At 48.4% G+C, this 18,974-nt stretch overlaps 1 protein-coding gene across 2 annotated transcripts in view; it reads right to left on the minus strand.

The window, feature by feature from the left end:
* LOC126914261 (protein dachsous) overlaps window positions 1-18,974 on the minus strand; it is a 213,400-nt gene that overhangs the window by 39,806 nt on the left and 154,620 nt on the right. For both annotated transcript variants that reach the window (XM_050717913.1, XM_050717914.1), the window contains exon 2: window positions 3,731-3,911. In XM_050717913.1, the coding sequence (XP_050573870.1) occupies window positions 3,731-3,911 (181 nt within the window). The remainder of the gene's footprint in view (window positions 1-3,730; window positions 3,912-18,974) is intronic.

Consider the following 18,974-nt stretch of genomic DNA (forward strand, 5'->3'; position numbering starts at 1 on the left):
GTTCCCTGTTCGCTCTGTTAGCTGCAACCGCGTCCACTCTGCCGTTTCGTAGTCGAAGCGGATCAAAAACAATGGAAAGAAAGTCGGTTGCGGGCTGATAATTCGTTTGCCCGCTAAAGTATCGCCTCTCTCGGTATAGGAGTGATATACGATCTGACGGAAAGTAATAACGCTCCCTCGATCGCTATCCGTAAATCACGTTATTCGTCGAAGCCTAATCGCATACAGCGTTCCTCCTGCCTTTCGTCGAGTATGACCACGACCACGATTACGACAACGATCGCGACTAGGGATTAATTAATCGACGGTGGCACGAGGGCGAAAAGGCGCGAACGCGAGAACGCGGGCTCCTGGTTGGTCAAGCTGATTTAGGCGAACCCCGACGCAAGTGTTAATATTAAAGACAGTATGTAAAACGGGTAATCCGATGTTTAAACGGTTTACACCCGTAACTCATAGTAATATATGGACTCGACCGTACGGAGCTCGGAGCGCAGCGAGATTTATAGGTACGAGTGTCATTGGAGTCATGCGTCAAGAGCCAGTCCCCTCCGTTCTCCGTACTCCTCGCTCCACCATTATCCTCCCGCTCCTTCTTCTTCTTCTTCTTCTTCTTCATCTTCTTCTTCTCCTCCTCCTCCTCCTCCTCCTCCTCCTCCCCTTTCTCTTCATTCTCCAAACCTTCCTTTCTATCCTTTTCTTGCCATCCTTTTCCATCCTTTTCCATCCTTTTCCATTCCTTCGTTCGGAGCCGCGACGACCGAAAAGAACGACGAAGCCTTCCACCGTCTCTCGGCACCGTGGCATCTTCTGCACGACTTCGAGGTATCGAAATGCCGATCTTCGGGCCCCTGCCACTCGGCCACGCGAATTCCCTCGCCAAGAAATGTACCCCTAATTTCTCTATCGACCAACTCCCCTTCTCTTCTCTCGTCTCTCGTCTTTCGCTCTCTTCGCCTTCCACCGTTCGAAACGTTCCTTCGACATTCCATGCGAATCCGAACTTCGAAGATCGATCAAATTAACGATCGAATAAAACCGAATATCCAGAAGCGAATGGCTGCGTGTCGTCGAGAGACTCTGCTTCCTGGACATAGATCAACGACACTCTAACGCGTATTCCGATACCTCATGTCTGCTACACCGATCCTTTTAATTTTGCGCGGTCGATCGTCGACCGACGAATCCTTTTCGAGGTTCATGCGGCGGAGGATATAGTGCCTCCGAAAGATTTATGCGGCCGATGCTTGCCAGCGGTGCTCAACCGACATGCGCCAACAAAGTTGCATAATAATCGCCTTACGCGACGAATAAAGAAAATTACAAAATCCGATGTGTCTTCGCGGAACTACATGGGTCGACTATCGACTTTTTGAATCTTTCGCGCATCAAGGAGCATGAAGTTGTTCGAGCGGTCGCGGCACGAAATGCGAAAACGGGAAACATGACAAGGACGATGGCTGCCGGTGGGAGTCGAGGGGCAGAAATTTATGACGGCGGTGTCAATAAAGTCACCGCCGCGCTGGTGTTGTTCCGGCTTTCAGGAAGTTTCTGTAACCGTGGCCTCGCCTTTCTTTGCATTTCTGTTGGTTGATCGTAGGACGTGCATCAAGATGCGCAAACCATTTCGCATGTACGCCACGTAATGCACAATTTCCAGAAAGCCAGATAACATCGAGTCCGGCAACTCTTTCGTCAAGATCGCGATGCTTGGAACTTAAATTTTAAGATATTATCCAGCCGTTCGTCGTATTGTTCAGAGATGAACGCACGCATCTCGTCTCGTTTTAAATAAACAGGAGAAAAAAGCGAGGAAAAGAATTACTTTTTGTTGAAGTGGTCACCAATTCTACGAAAACTCCACATCTAGTCTTTTAGTTTTCTCAAGCCATCGACAGCATATAGACAAAAGACTAGCATGAAGGCAGACCATAAACAGTAGACAGGCGACGTTGGCTTCGAGGTTTTTCAGTTATAAGATAACACTGCTAGCGTGCGGATCTGGACCAGCTCAAATTGTATTCCTACTTATTATTACACTTCTCTATTAAATTAAATATATATATATTTTGTACCTTACACTTCATCCACGCGTTTTCTCTCTTTATACATCTAATAACCTCAACACTTTTAACAAAATCACCGGCGTGGCTCTTGTTTTTTAAACTCCTTCTCGCGGTAGGGTCGATTTTTACGTTTATTATCCGAAGCGCGTTATCCAGCAACCCCCGAGGGGCCGGCGCGGCGGCATCTAAGCACGTATCTAGCCGCGGCTTGTCCTATTGGAGAACAAAGTGACTCGCACGAGGAAGTATATGCACACGCGTTACCCAACCGTTCGCGGATCTCTATCACGATTCATAGCAAGACTGCGCAAGTAATAATTATCTGTGCAGCTCTGCCGTTTTCCGACACCATTAACGCAATAATGCACGGCGTTTTGATTATCATTCCTCTTACCAACAGATACTTATGCGCGATTGCTTTTCTCTCTTGGACACGGTGGATCACGGTAGTCATCGACCTGAACTCGAATGTAAATCGTCCAAATGACAAAATCGTACCAGACTAATCGTGAGTAGCATAAGCGATTTTTGGTATTTGTATAGATTTAAGCAATGGTCGCGCGTTCGCGGGCTAGTTCGCGCAACTAACACCTCGCTGTTAATTTCGTGCTTCTCGTAATCGTGTATCTTGAGACGCAACATAGTCGAAGCACATTGACTTGCACTGGCTTGCCGTTGCAACGTCTCAAGTCGTCAGCGAGTGGTATAAATCACGCGAAGCTGGCTCGCGTGGTAAGTTGGGACCCGTGGTTGGCCCGCACGCTGCTCTCCCATCATATCCGAGCGGTACTATTGTGCCGATGGTGCTTGTGAGAGTCTGGTAGCACGTCGAACAATCGTATCGATAACGAGCGACAATTATGGACGAGAGTTCTCCTGTTTGCAAAACGGTATACAGCCAGCAATAGAGCTCCCCTTTGCTTCTACTCTTTCATTCTCTCTTTCCTTTACTTTCGTTCGCACACGAACTTCCTCCTTTTCTTTCATGTTTCTTTTGCTCTCTAATTTCCCTATTAATTCAACGTTTCTTGATTGCCTTGGCTAGCCATTCCCTCTCTATCTCTATTATCTTCTTAAACGCAACTCCTACGAATCTGAATCGCCCGGGAACCTGCTATCTGTTGCAAGGTCAATGTCGGTGTTCCAACGGATCAATGGACTTCAGTCATTGTCCTCGCTCGTAAGGATAACTTGGAAGGAGGCTGTTGAAAATGGGCACACCGTACACCGACGACATAAATCATACACCCCATTACAGGGCTGCTAGATCTTGGCACAGCGATAGCTCGCCTTTTCCTTGTTCCACCAGCATGCAGCTCCCGTAGCTGCTTCTTTTCTTCCTGATGCCACGTTTCCACCGTATGTCGCGCACATCGTTGCCCTCTCTTCTTCACTTTCGTTCCTGCATTGTACCTCCTCTATGGGGTCGCGATAAGGCCGGGGAAACGCATTGTTCACGCAGTTCTTCCTTACGTACTCTTATTCTGGTCACGGAAGATTCGTTACGAAACGCCAATGCTAATAGAACGACGTATCGGATACAAGTTACGAGGCGCCTCGGCAAAGGCTGCGGCAACGTGATAGAAAATACGAAGTTTGTTCCTTGGTGTAAAATAATCGTACCGCATAACTCTATGGAGAGTGGTCAGACGAGTCGTACGTACCTCTGTCCGTAGCGATGACGGGAATCTCCAGATAGGGAGCTGTTTCCCTGTCCAACGGTGTTCTGACGCAAATGTCTCCGGTATCGCTGCGTACCATCAACTGTTCGCTTTCCATTCTTCCCGCGGCTAACGTGTAATTTACCATGGCGTTCACGCCGCAATCCGGATCCGTAGCTTGTACCTGAAAAAATCGACGAATTCAAATTAATTGAATGCTGACAAACAGTTGCATCGTGTCGACAAATTGTACGGTCGCAAACGTCGACAAATTCGAACTATTACATATCGCGGTGTTTTTAAAGTGAAGAAACGTCATCGAGGTGTGTAATATCAAACGCGATGATTAATTTGCGAGTGGTCCGTTTGCTTTTTCTCTACTGGAAAAGTTACGGAGACACGTTACAACAACGCACGTGGAGGCGTTGACAGGGGCTTGCGTGCTTCCAGCACATGTTATTTATACGGACGTGTATTGCCACCTTTTACCCTCGATGGATTACAAGTACGATATTTTGTAATGTCCCTTACGAAAATGTACCGGCGTGTGTCTCAATGCAACGTCTTCTTTTCCTTACGAACGCGCTATTTTGAGAGGTCAGATGAAACTATTACTTTTACAGCCAAACGGAACTATTCCATAAACCTCAAATTCATCACCGACGAGCTAAGATACGAGTATCGCAAGTACCTTGTGACCGATTACATCGAGTCTATCGACAGATAGGTAATTGACATTGCGGTCGTTTAGACGCGGGTTAACTCGTCGAGAGAGAAGAGAAAACTCGTAAATTTATCAACATGGAACGTAATTTGCAGGATGGTAGTCGTGGTGTGTGCCAACCGTCGGGAACTCGAAGTAGAAGAAATCGAGACGCGAGTCCCGGATGGTGGTAATGAACCCTTTATCCCAGCCGGAGATGCTTTAATGACAGTTTAAAGTTTCTTCTCGCGTTCGAGGTATCGCACCGACCATCTAGCCGTGATCCGAGTGTTCCTTGGTGAAATCGTTCCGGCCATGTTCGACGAGAACGTGGAATCCCGAGATTCGATTGCGATTGCATCTCGATGATCGATTACTTCGTTACGTGCTTACGGTCCATTCGTCGCTACCGATCGTTCTTAACATTTTCAAAGGTAAATAACAACGAAAACCCTAACATCGTTCGTCGCATAGGCTTCGTCATTAAGTATCGAGAGCGCATTGAAAATTCTATCCGACTGTTCACGCGTTTTCCGCGACGAACGAGCGAGGAACCGAGGAAGATGCCTACCAAGGTACATAGCTATTACAGAAAGATTCCAACGGAGAGGGAGAGAGGCGAGTTTCCATCGAGATAGACGAAGGGAGACGAAAAGGAAGCAACGAAGATCCGAGCGAAAGCAGGAGAAAGAGAGACAGTAGATAATAAAGCAGGAGTCCACGAAGAATGATTTACTGGCAGCCGGTAGAATAACTTTCCCGCCAACACTGTTGCCACCTTAAAGAGGCATTGCATGGTTTCTGCGACTCGCCGAGCGAATAACACAAGAACAACGCAAAGGCTAAGAGAAAAAAAGGAGGAAAGCAAGATAAAGCTGAAAAAAGGCGACAAAGAAAATTGCTGGCTCGTTTTAAAAGATCTCTTCCCTAGTCCAGAATCTCCCTCCTGTCGACGCGACGTAGCAATTTGAAAAATTCAAAAGGAAAGAAAGAAAAAGTGGAACGACAAGCTTCACTTTCGTTTCAGCGATCATGCTAATGAATTATTACCGAGCATTATCAGGATAATATTACCGACTAATTCTACGCAGAACCACTTTCGCTCCTCTCCATCGACTTCCTGTCGGAAATCTCGTCTCTAATGCGTCTTCGTTAATCTTTCGTATTAGTAGCCGCTTAATCTCACGTTGACGTCACCTGTTCGGTAGACAAGCAGTTACGGTTCGCGAATGATGTTATCGAAAGCATTTCTCTCCATAGAATTATTAAAGCCGGCACGTGATACGTCTGATTAGGTATCTTGTTACGACTACGATGTTCACAATTTTCTCCACTAATCTAATAACTCGCGATCGCGTACGACGATAATTTCACTTTCTATTGACAGATTGATTCCTATTCGTTCGTTTTACACCGCACTAGTTTCGCGCCCCCCTCCCATCCTTCTTCAAACACATTTGTATAATTTTCCAATTTAGATTTGCATTTCTAAATTGCATTCTCCTGCTTCCTATTTCACGATACATATCAGATAATCCCTACTCCGTACGAATTATTCTTTAGTTAATGCAATCATCCTTACCGTTCTTCTTCGTCCCCGTTTCGGACTCGAAAGAAACGCAGACCGAATCAATATACTATACATTCGCTCGCGCTTTTGGTTAATTCCACGCGATGTGACGCCCGGCCAGGGAGCCGGCAGAGGGTCGAGAAAGAAGAAAGAGAGCTGTATTAAATCGCGAGCAGTTTTATCCGTTATTTCCGTGCTCGGCGAATGTATACCAGCCGATGCATTGTTCCGCTGGTTTTGTTGCGCGCCGACCTTGCCGGGAATATCGATTTCAATCGGGGTGTATACGGAATACAATCCGCCGTGGGTTTCCTTCGAAAAGGCCGAGCATCGTGCAGCCATAGTTCGCTGAATACCAGCGCGCACGAACGAAATACCCCGCACCCTTGCCTTGCGAGGAGAATCGAGATCTCGTACTTTTAAAAAGTTTCTGCTGGACACAAAGGCATCCGATAAATGGAAAGGAAGGGATTCTATCGAATTTCTAATGCCGCTTCCACGTGGCGATTTGTATACAGGAAAATTCACATCGGCGTTTCACGTTTCGTTTTTTAGACAATGAGGGGACGATTCTTGAAGTGGCAGTGGCGTGTTTTTAAAATGAAGAGAAAAAAGTTGTGAAAGCAGACTGGACCGCCATGGTGGACAAGAGCATGGGTTGGCGGTCAGTGTGATCCCACGTTCCTCGGACCACGAGGAAGGAGCATAAGCCCTCGCTACGTGGTACGTAAGTAAGTACAAGCATCGCGACAGAGGTAGAGAACCGTCTGTACGTGCGGTGGCTGTCTACACCGGTTATAAAATACGGTGCCTCGAAAGGCTCTCAGCATGCTCGCGCTTCTACCTTCGAGAGTATGGAGTATGATTCTCTTTTGGCCTTTTCGTCCGTCCCTCCATATCTGAGTCCTTTCGTCACCTTCGTTTTCTTTCGAACAAATCGGTTCGAAACCGTTCGAATGCTGTTTGGTTCGCGAGATTTAGCTGCACGACAGCGGTATGTGGAGGCGATGATGCGGTGACTGGAACCGCGACAAAAGCTCACCTGTTACAGGTACAAATTGTCCGACTGCTAAAGTTATCGCCGTAAATCGTGGATGACGCGACGAACCGCGTCTGGTATGCCGACTTTTACGTGCTGCGCGCCGGCGATAACGTTGGTTGTCTAGCGATAGATGGCCTCGCTATCGACACGATCCTTGTCGATAAGGACACGACATACAAACGCGAGTATTGCCGCGTGGTTTAAACGAATCGTAAAAACATCCAACTACACGGTCAACATTTGCGTATCCGAGACAACTATCACGGAAAACTATGAAGTTTCCTTCGTATAGATTTATAAGTCTTAGCCGTTTAAGAGGGGCCTATTAAAAGGCTGCAATCGATCTCCTACGTAATTGCTAGACCGGTTCGCAACGCCCGTGATCGTGCGCTGCAGTTAAATATAGTACGTTTTAAATTCTGTTCGTGCTACGCGGGATATCTAATAAGTCCGTTTCATTTCATCGTTCCAAACGTTTTATAGTTTAATCACGGCTCTAGTTTCGCCCCGCCTCGATCGATAGATTCGACGAAGGGTTCGACGTCCCGGCGGTGAAGGGAATGGCCACGGTTCGCGAGAACCGTCTCCAGATTCGACTAATGTGATGAAACTCGACGGGTTAAGATGTAACCCCATCGTTAGACGTTTCATCTCGAATGAAAAAAGATTCCTTAATATCGTACGAAATTCCCGTACATTAAGTTTACCGGAAGATCTCGCATTCTTTGAGGTCAACGAGGCCGTGCACACCAGACACTCGTCGTACGTATACGTATACGCGACATGATCGTTGCTGCGTTACGATGCGATGATATTTCATACGATTATCCTTCGCAACGTTGAGTTACTAAATCATTCCCGGGGGCAGTAGTATCTTCCTTTGAACGCTCGTATAATCCTTCACGGCGATCCATAAAACCGAAACGAACTGGAGCGATCGCCACTAAGTATGTATCTACCACGTACGTTGTTTCGAAACGTCGAAATACAAACACATGGTTGCGTTCTTCGCGATATATTACGTTTCTCGCGCAAACGTTTCGTTACCGCCTTTTCTTGACTAATTAACTTCGTATCCACGAAATCGTGTCGAATTGTGCGGACCGAAGTAGGTCGGCCAGCCGTTTAACGTTGGTCCTGTGTTATTATCGCGACGTTGGCGAAATTCAGCAAACGAAACACAACATTTTTTTCCTAGCAACGAAATTTATCGAGGGAATAGTATCCAAATAAATTCGAAATTTCAATCGAGATAAACGCGCAATGTCCCACGCGTTCTTCCCCGTCCTTGTTTCCTACCACCAGCTTCCTGAACAGCAACAGAGTACAGTATCCGAGGGTTTTTCTCGGTTGCTCGGGTCCTAACCCCCTGCCGTCCCAGTGCTTTCCGTTGGTCGTGCGTGCGACCACGCGGACCGCCACTTTTTGTCAACTCGTGCTCGACAGATAGAGCTGTTCGTCGAGTAAGCTGAGAAGCCATCCTCGGTATTCCCGGCTCGCCGACTCTCTGATGGACTGACAGTCGTCCACCACTGTCAAGAGTATTCCTCGCGATCCTTTCGCTCTTCCTTCCTATCTACGCGTTCTTTTTCATCTCGTGCACCACCGCGCCGCGCCCCGCGTCCTACCTGCCGCGATCTTACGCATAGAGTATAGATTATAGATAGAGTATAGAGCGAGACTGAGTTGCGCGACGCGGATGACTGGCGCCGTGAGATCGAAACGAAGAAGAAACGAGGTACGTTGGAACTCGAATGGAAGGTCGAATTCACGAGTGACGCTCGCCACGAAAAATGCATCGAAGGAATTCCAGGAAACACTCGTTGGCTCGTTACACGCAGCGTTTTTATCTGGTGTAGGCGCATTTAAAATTCTTGTCATTTGCACATAAGAACGGCTAATTGCGCGACCACGCGGTGAGAAGGTCCTTGTGCACGCGAACTGGCCAGCTATCTACGAGGAGGCGAGAGTTCGAGGATGAACCGGAAGTTTCGTGGGTGGACGGCGAACCACGATCCTTTGTCACGCGAATTGACATGCAGAAACGATGCCCGAGTAGCCGTCACGTGAGTCACTGCGGGTGTGCGACCGCACAATTAGCTGGATGCGTATTCCGTTTGCATAAATAAATATGCGCGTGTTTGCCTCCTCTCGCGGACCCCACTCTCTCTCTCTCTCTCATCTCACCACTTCCATCTCAGTTCTATTTTCGATGCTCGTTTTTCCACCTCTTGGCATCTTTCTTTCACCTTGGTATTTCCTTCATCGAACCCGGTTCCTCTCGAGCGATGCCCGCAGCCGCTCGTAGGCCGCAAATAGTCGGCGAAAAGTCGCGAATGCCACGGGAAACGAAAGAACAAGGGCAAAAATAAGGCGAAATCGAAAGGCAGCAGAATCTCTTTCGTTTTGCAAAGTCTCGTTTTCTCCGTCAAGTAATCGATCCAAACTTTTTTCTCCCAGAGGTAAAATGGACATCTCGAGAGTCGGCCGTTATCCACGGTATTCGCGATTTCAGATGTTTGCCGCTGTCTGTATTCGATCGAATCGCGTCTCGATAACGGAACGCGGAGTATCTAGTAGCAATTACATCGCGATGCGCTTGACCGATTACCACGAAAGAAATTAAATGGCAATAGATAATCGCGGGAAATCGCGGCTGTCCCGCGTTTGGTCTGAATGCACGCGTTAGGAAAAAGGCATGTGTATAATCGACGCGCAAGCAGGTACCGCGACTGGAATCGCTCTAAAACGAGCACGAGAAGAAAAAATCGGGCTCGGTGTCGGAAATATCGGAGGTCGTCTCGCGGTACGCAGTTACAACCGGTATACACGACGTACGGTACTAAACGTCTAGAGCGGTACCGAGGCCAGTACGCCGCTTTACATACGAGCTCGCGAGAGTACCGCCGCGGCAGAAGTGACCGTGAGGAGAAGAAACCAGAGGAGAGGAGAAGTCCGCACAATGCTACCAACCCGACGAAGTCTATAGAGCTGTCAGTCACTGTTGCCTGGAGAGTCGGTTGCGGGAGAGCCAACTCGTCCTTCTCTCCTTCGCTTTCCCCTCTCTTTCTTTCTCTTTGGACAGTGTGTGCTTTTCCTCTCTTTTTCTCGTCACCAGTCTTCCCGGGGACTCTGCCACGCGTATACGTACAACGGGTTCATACCGACGTTGATTTTCTATGGAGAGTTGGATAAGGAATATCGAAATGTCACGGATATCACTCGGCATGTATTCGCTGTCGAAGATTGCGAAGCGACGAGAGTCGCGAGTCGGTCGATCATCGAATCTCTCGCGTTTCACGCTTCGATCAAGCAGTTGGCTCGCGACTGCTGCCAAAAGGGGAGAGTTTCCTGATCGAATCGTGGAACGTTTACGCGATGGGAAGACGCGACACGGGGCGACACGACGCGATACGCGCGTTCTCCCTTTGAAGAAGCTGTAGTCGAGAAGACCATCTCTTAACCTTTGCTCTCAGGATACGTGTTTTTGCCGTGGAACGGCAAGCCGAGAGACGAGTCGAACGGGGCCCCCGGCGGGTTGGTGGCCGGTAATTGCGATGAGATATGGTGGCCACTTCTCATTAAAATAGTTTAATATATATTTGTCAAGCTATCGCCGCAACGTATGTCCCGTCATTTGTTATCGCCTCTCCGTCCATGCTTGCCTCCCTCTGAGGGTCACCGCGAAAGCAACCTTTATTTTTCGTAAATTCGGCATTCGGCTAATAGCTGCCGTTTATCTCGTTGTCACCGGTTGGAATCGTTCACAGAAACTCAGACGCGCGAGCGCAAACACGGAACGAGCCCTCCGTCCCTTTCCTTCGTCTCTTTTACGCGTATGCTTTAAAAATTATACGTATCGAATTTTAATGACATCAGTGATACCCGTTAATGTTCCTTTCATGGTCGGCAGCGAGAAAACTATTACGGCTACGTGGCCGGTATTCCTCGATTCGCAACATTATTACGCGTGCCACTTTTCCGCTACTCAGACTTTCTTCTTGTTTCTCCCTTTATCGCTTTTACACGCTCTCATAATCATGTAGAAAGGATACTAGGGTGCAGAAGAGCTCGTTAGTAATCTGCCTTTACAATCGGTCGGTATACACATGCCGTGGGCGGATGTCGACAGTTAAATCTGCGGTTTAAACACACGGCTCGTCGTCGCGACACTGCTTACTCCAACACTTTTACGCGTATTAACCGAGTCGAGACTGGCGTACCGAGTTGCGATAATTGGAGTTTTCACATCGTGAAATCGCAACGAGACCTTGGACGATCCGTGAAACCTCCGTCTCTGTCTAGAAACTGCCGTTCTTATTCCATTCGTAGGATCGTTCGCCAGTTGCAGAAATATCCCGTCTCGTCGTTCTTCGCTATCGATGAGTTAATTTCGAGAATGACGCGATAAAGGATCGACGCTCGTCCTCGCCAATTTGATGTCAACTTATCGACGATACCTTCCCAAATAATTCAGAGTTTTACGAGAGTCTTGAAAGGATGACTTGGAACGTATGGACAAAAAGTGGAGAATATAAATACTCGGAAACAAAGAGGAGCGAAAAACTGGCAACTCGAAGGACCAGTTTATTATTATTTGGCAACCGCCCACGCGTATCTTGTCCTTTCCTCGCGTTCCAGCCGGTTGCGCCGTTCCGTTGCCCGATCCTTGGCCTCGGATTCCGCGTTCCTCCGTTCCTTCCTTTATTCATCCGCCTCCGTTGCCCGTTGCTCGATCTTCCTTGTCCACGACAGACCTTCCTCGAATACAACTCGTGGAAAAGCAACTGTCGGCCAAGCGTGCGGCGCAAACATTGGCGGGTTAAGAGAAAGGTCGTCGATTAAGATAGCTGTCTGGTGTTCGTGGCGTACCTCCTATAGTCCTTTTCCTCGCTCGCTGCTCTTCCTTTCTTCCTTCCCCTCCTTTCCTCCCGTTTTCTTTCTTCCTCTCGCGCGGCCGTCGTCGCTTCGAGCGGATCGATCCGATAGAATACGATCTACGAACCAACGTCCAGTGGACACTCTTGTGTTCCTTTCTTTTTCGCACCCTCCCCTTTTTGTTGGTCGATAAATAGACCGATAAATGATAACGATTATCATCTCGCGAATTTGCCAACGGTGCTTCCCTGTAAAACGTATTAATTGTTCTCGGTATCGATGAACCTGGTCGATGCAACCGGCTGGCCGCAAAAGGGTTGGTGATTTCGAACGATCAATGCATGCTTGGATTTCCAAGCGGCCGGAGTAATTGCGCGGTGACCGTCTCGAGAGCAATCCGTGATCGTGGAAGGCCGCGCGAGTGGCTGGTAGAGTGGCTCGCGAAAGAACAGGCGGATAAACGAGATCGCAATAATCGATACACCTATCCTCGCATTAAAGGATCCCCTTGCGCCTTGTAAGTCCGTTCGCGATATTATTGATCCTGTGCACGCAATCGGCCGTATCCCATTGCGATTTAATCGATCGTACCGATTAATAATCGCATCCCTGAATAACACGGTTTTTTCTCCCTTTTCCATTCGTGCTGCTCACCCTCTGCACCCATTCGTTGAAAAATTTCCGTCGCTGCACGATTTCTTCCACTTCTCGATCGTCTCCGCGCCAACTCGCCAAGTAACGTTTATTTATTATGGCTTCGTTCGTATACGATGGTTCGCATAACTGACGAGTAATGCGCGTACAGACAGGGCCGCCACCGTGTACTTTCGTCTACGGGACATGACCTACTCGCCCCTAGTGATCGCATGTTTGATCGATCGGTGTGTCTCACGGAACAGCAAAAATTGGAATTTTTAGCCGCGGTCCATAGGTATCAGGAAAGAAGTAGCGTGGGTTCGCGACTTCGCACGGTTCGTCTTCGTGGAATTGCGAGAACTTTGAAGATTAATGGGACCAAGGGGAATCCGGCTCGCGTTTTTGTTGCCCGGACTCGGATCAGTCCTGGTACCGGACAGCAGTCGACCGCGCCGCGAATCACGTTTTACCCGCACGATCGGTTGCATTTTAATAAACCAAGAACCATCTTTGTTCACCTGCCACCGACAGAATGGTTTACATTCTCTCCTACTAATTCGATGTCATTTTCTATAGGACCCGAAAATAAAATGTAGAGAAGGAAACAAAAAATGGAACTCGTGAGTGGTCGATGAGGTACCGCGACCGATATGGAATTTAAATACAAAAGCTGTTGAGAAACTTTAGTCGAAAGGAAATTCTGCGGGTGTACGTATCTACTTGGGTACGCGTACGTAGAAGCGTCGTTAGGAATGACCAGGAATATCCGAGATTAATGGGAGCACGGGAAACCTGATTCGCATTTTTGTTGCCCCGGATCTCAACCGAGCAAGTCTCGGTCTTTCCGCGAGTACCGCTCTTTCCTTGCCTCTATCCTTGGCTTTAACCGTAATAAACCGAGAAACGCGTTCAAAGAACTTCTTTGGTTGGCACAAAAATCGGTAACGATCGATCCACGTTACCTGTACGCCGCTCCCCGTTAAATTTATTCCAAGGCAGCCCTATTTTTTCCGTCTGCTGGAACAGGTCTGTGATCGTCGTTTTAAAGACGCGGACGGGTCGATACGGAATTCTTTATTGTTGCGAGAAACGAATTAATGGAAGGTGCCTCCACTTGTCTCTGTAATTAATTGATCCCGCGCATGATCGAGCAAACGTTTCTCGTAGGATGGCCAATCTCTCTGGCAAAACAGCTGAACGACCGTCATTACTCGAGAAAATGAAACCCGCGTTTCATCGGTGCATAATCTAAATGATCGGTCCATCAAACCGAGGAGTATAGCCACTGATAAGAGGTAAAACTTGTTGCATTACGTCCTCCCACGCAGTCGAATCTGTTCATGCGAGTAGCCTTCCCCGAGGACAATTATTTCCGTAATACGATATTCGCCCCGCGAGATAGTTCGATCGCTTCTCTCCTATAAAATTCTTTTACCGATGATTACGGTGGATCCAACGCGTCTAATAGACGCGAACACGTTCTTTCTCCGACATTCGAAACGTCAAAGAGTAAGAGAAACCGGCGATCCGATCTAAGCGTAACTTTATACAGATCATGCAAAGGATTACAACGGGCACGTGCGGAAAGAAAAGGGAAGAAAAGGGAAGAAAGGGGAAGAAAAGGGAAGAAAAGGTAAGGAAAGGAAAGAGGAGAAAAGGAAGTAAGATAGAGAGAAGCAGGTGCATTCGATGTAAAGCAACGGCTTATCTTAATAGATTACCGAGCCATTCGACGTAATTTGCTGACTGCTATTAACAACGCGTCAGCGAATGGCGTTAGTCGTCGCGATAATATTCTCTTAATTCGGGACCATAGGCGTTAATGGCGTTAATCTTGTCGAGCAGCGAAACGCTGATTAACGGTGTATGCTCGACGAGATGCGCGCATCGGATAAGCATCGCTTTCGATGGTCTTTTCACGTGATCTCGCGTTCATTCCTTGTTCCGATATCGCTACGTCGTGGCACGACTAGCCGCCACGGGTTTTTCCACCTTTGAACACTGTCCTCGCGAATACAACAAATGCCCTAACGAGCGCGGCCCCTTTCGACGTGCGCGTCTCTTTCCTCGAACAGACTCGGCCAGCGTGTCACAATGAATCAAGGCTCGCATTCGCGAGGGACGATCGAACGCGAATCTCGAGTCAGCCTTGAATGAACGAGTCGTTCGGGACGCGCGTCAATGTTGTCGCGCTCCGAAAGAATCGACGACGCGAGGCGAGTCAAAGGCAAGATGCGCACTGGCTCGTACTCGTACAGCTCTGCGAGCCTACGGTATACGTACGAATGACCGCCTCTTTGGATGCATTACGATGTATGTATTAGCATAATTATTGGTTGTTCGCTATCAGTGCCGGCGGGCTGGCGTTCACCAATTTATGATTTCATCGCCGGTCGTGCCGTGTGCCACAGTGCGGCGCCGCTAAACCAGTGCATCGAGAAACTACAGAGACCAAGTTCGAGCACGAGTCGAGGATCGCCCATTGTTATTTCTTTTCCCCGGTCGGTGTAGATACAAACCACCTAACCCAACCGATCAACGATCGGCAAGCAGGCGGGTATGTAAGTTCTATACGGCATCCACTGTTCTTCTCTGGGGAAGAAAATCCGAATTTCTCTCTGCCGAACTGTATCGTTTTATTCGCCGATGAAAACTCTTTGCCACGTTAAAGTTCGATAGAGATTTGAAAATCGTTCGATCCTTAAGGATATCTTCGCAGCTCCTAACCTCCGTTTCCTTCCCTTTCTCTCTCTCTCTCTCTCTCTCTCTCTCTCTCTCCCTCTGCCTCTTCCCTCTCGTTCGAGCGTTCTGCCTACTCTCTCATTCCCGCGGAGCAATCCGGTCCTTAAGTGGCAGGTGCTTAAGATTCTCTGCGATCGCGCGAGGAGAACCAGTCGTGCTGCATTTGGATCGCATTCGGATCGTCCTTTCTCTCTTTCTCGCTTCTTCATCGGTTTTGAACAACGAGCGCGCGTATGCTAAAGCGTGTTTGACCCATCGCGTTCGAGATGCGTTAGCCTCGTTGCCCGCATACAACGAATATTTCAGCAAATTACGCTTAAACGATTCGCGCGGTGACAAGATAATGATCTGCATTGGAAAAAAAATTCAATCGACTCGCGCAAACGACGTCGTTCGTGTCTAATCGCGACCGCATCTCACCGCAATTTCTCGATTGACCGAACGCACCGAAACATTATCGTGCTGAGCATCTTTTCCACCACTGAAAGCCACGGACGATGGGCCTACGGTAGAAAGAAAAACAATTTGTCACTCCGCGCCGATCCGCGGGGGGTCTCTTGCTCTTTCGTTCACCGGCCCGTGTCTCCCTTTATATACAACGCCGTTCTCGCACGTGTCGAAACTTCCTGGCCTACGAGAGACTTTTGTTCGCGACATCGACCCTCTTCTTTCACCGGACGGTCGTCCCTCGATGAACAACGCAAGCGAACCTTTACGTACGTACGTCGGACGTTGCACATCTTACAAGTATGTATTTAAGTAAGCGACGTGTCGTTGCTTGAAATAGCGAAGAAAACAGATATATCACACAGCCTGACTGTAGCTACCCGTCGCTACAGGTGTAAGCACATCGATTACGTAAACGTAGAGAGAAATAGGTAGCGAGAAAACCGGAACGTGTGAAAACGAAAGAGACACAGGGGAAGCAGGTAGGAGATGCGTGAGCCAGCGAAAAAGGAGCAACGCGTAATATTTTTGCTCTCTCGTACTTGCATCCTCTTATTCTCTCGTTCTTTCCCTTTCTCTTTCAGCCTTCCTCGTTGCTGCCTCTCTTTTTCTCCCTAGCTGTGCAGATGTGTGTGAAATATAGGTTGATATCGCGATAAATAATGAGGTGCCCTTCGTGGTGATGCCCGGGGCTGCCGCTACTGTACTTCCACGACGCGCTCCCTCCTGCCTACCGAACGAAACATGTACTTGGTGGTTGGATATAGTCAGTCGGGTTATGCATCGGCCCACGTAGAGCTGCAGCGCCTACGTAAGATATTGCTAGGCTGGCACAGCGAGTTAATCTCATGGGACGACTGGTTGCCATGGCCGATCTACGTTCCCGCAGATCGATCTGACCTGCTCCCTTTCTTTTTACCGTGAAACGCAACTACAGATCGTCGGAAAATAAACGCGAACAACCCTTTTCCCTCCTTGCGAGTCGAAAATATCGGCCGACTCTTTGGGCGGACGGCAACACGGCGGGTACTCCAGCTGAAGGTACATGCGTTTTCGTTGGCTCGCGGCCGAAAGTATAATAAAATATCGGATTCGAACCTGCCTGCCCACATTCATTATGCATACGGAATTTCTTCTTTATCTTTATCTCTTACTGTTCGCTCGACAATTTTCTCTGATCGAGTAATTTTAATACAACGTATGGCCGCATCTTATTTATACCTCCGAACAGTATGGTTAAGTCAATTTGCTCTTCCGGTTTCCCACTCTCGTCGCCTGCAGTCAAGCTCGCGTGTATCAAATTCCATGGTGCACCGGTGCCACGAATATTCCCCTCTGCCCTCTCCACTGCCACTATCCCTTGTTCCATTACGCCTCGGGAGTCGAATCCTTCCTGCCGATATACAAAACCGGTGCTCATTGCAGCATTCGAACGTTCAACGGACACATCAACAATTCGTAAACAGCTTTCGCACGAGCGATGGTTCCTTTCCCTTCGAACACCTGGGTTAAATGTTTTCGTTCGCGACAGACGGGGAAAAAGGATCGGGGTCGTTCGATTCGCGAGGGAATTAACGCGAACGATTTGTTTGCCGTGTGTTCGAACGGAACGCTTTTTCTCTTGGGTGCCAAAAATTGACCGAGCAACGTATAATAGCATCGATCGAAGGAAAAAGGAGGGAACGACGAGAGATTCCAAGTATAACGCATACGGTTAGTAAGTCGGGATAACGCTGTGATGTATTATCGATGCTATTAGCGCGTCGATCACGCGGGTATTTATGAAGAAATACGGGTTCGATTGGTGTGCCGCGAATATCCTACCTCTTGTCCCGGTGAATGGAAAACCGTTTTCTCTGGCGAGCTGCCCGCCTGGTTAACGATCATCCGCGTAATCTTAACAGCGTTTAATTATACGTCCGCGTAAAATGATAGAAGCGGCAATCTTCTGTATTCGCATCGCGAGCGCAGCGAACCACGCGAAACGTTATATCGGATCGGACGATTCATCCGGCCGCGGTTGGCACGAAGCGGCGATGAATATCGTCTAGCGAGAACTAAAACATCGTTCGAACTTAATGACGTGGTTACAAGTGGAGAAAAAACGGTGACTAGGGTTTAAGTCTGAGAATGAACTAGGAGGGAGCCGACCGACGGATAAAGGAGAATGAAGAACGCTTTTCAGCTCGACAAGCAACGATCATCATCGATGCTTTGCTTCTCTATTTATCCCTCCATAGCTTCTCTATCTGTCTCCTCCCACCGGCAAGGATGAGTGTCGGAAATTGAATTTAATCCTTCGTAGCGGTTAAGCTCCGCCAGCTGATTCGTTTCGCGCGGCGGGTCACGATGCACCGTCGCTCGTATAGTATGCGCATAATCGAGTCGCGCTTGAGTCTACGCACTCGAGCACGCACTCCGCTCGACTCGGCTCGAGTCGCTTCGAACTGGCTGAAAGTCGAAGAGGGTCGAGTCGTGAGTTACACCGTCGAATCGCGCGACGTTACACGCGTGTACCAGCCTGACTCACGCAGACCGTACCTAATTACCGGCAGGCGGTCGGACGTAGACCGCACCGCACACGGTGTATCGTAATGGACCGGGACGATCTATTTGTTGGTGGGAGCACCACCGTGTCGAGAGATCGTGATCTATGTCCAGTCTCAGGGATACCTATATCCCCAACGAATCGAATATTCGTCGCCCGTTGTTCACCCCAAAGAGAGAACGCGGAGTAAATCCATCGCGTGGATCTTACCAACAGTTCACGGTCCATTAGCCGTTTGTATCTTATCCTTTATACGAACGATAATTCCTGACCACACCCTGCCTCCGTTCCTGAAGCCGTACATTTATGTATTTCACCGGGAGAATCCGCAAAACCCTTACAAACAGGAAGAGAGGCGAAATACTCTTGCGTCACGCTTGTAAACGCGAACGGGAACGGTTCGCTCGCGGAATGTCTAATCATCGGTAGGCGGCCGTACAAACGAATTGCACGCGCTTTTACGGCTAATGGAGCGGAACGATCTACTTGTTGTAGCCACTGTACCCAGTACCAGATTTGCTAACTCTTATACCGTGTAGAACCGTGCAACACCCTTTTAAATTTACAACGCATCGGTTGTTGGCGCCAAACTTGATAATTGCTCGTTTAATCTTTTCGGTCAGAGATAAGATCTGCCGAAATATTTCACAGGGATTGAACTCGCGTCTGGTAAACGACATC

Source organism: Bombus affinis, chromosome 3 (assembly GCF_024516045.1).
Source record: "Bombus affinis isolate iyBomAffi1 chromosome 3, iyBomAffi1.2, whole genome shotgun sequence".
Lineage (NCBI taxonomy): Eukaryota > Metazoa > Arthropoda > Insecta > Hymenoptera > Apidae > Bombus > Bombus affinis.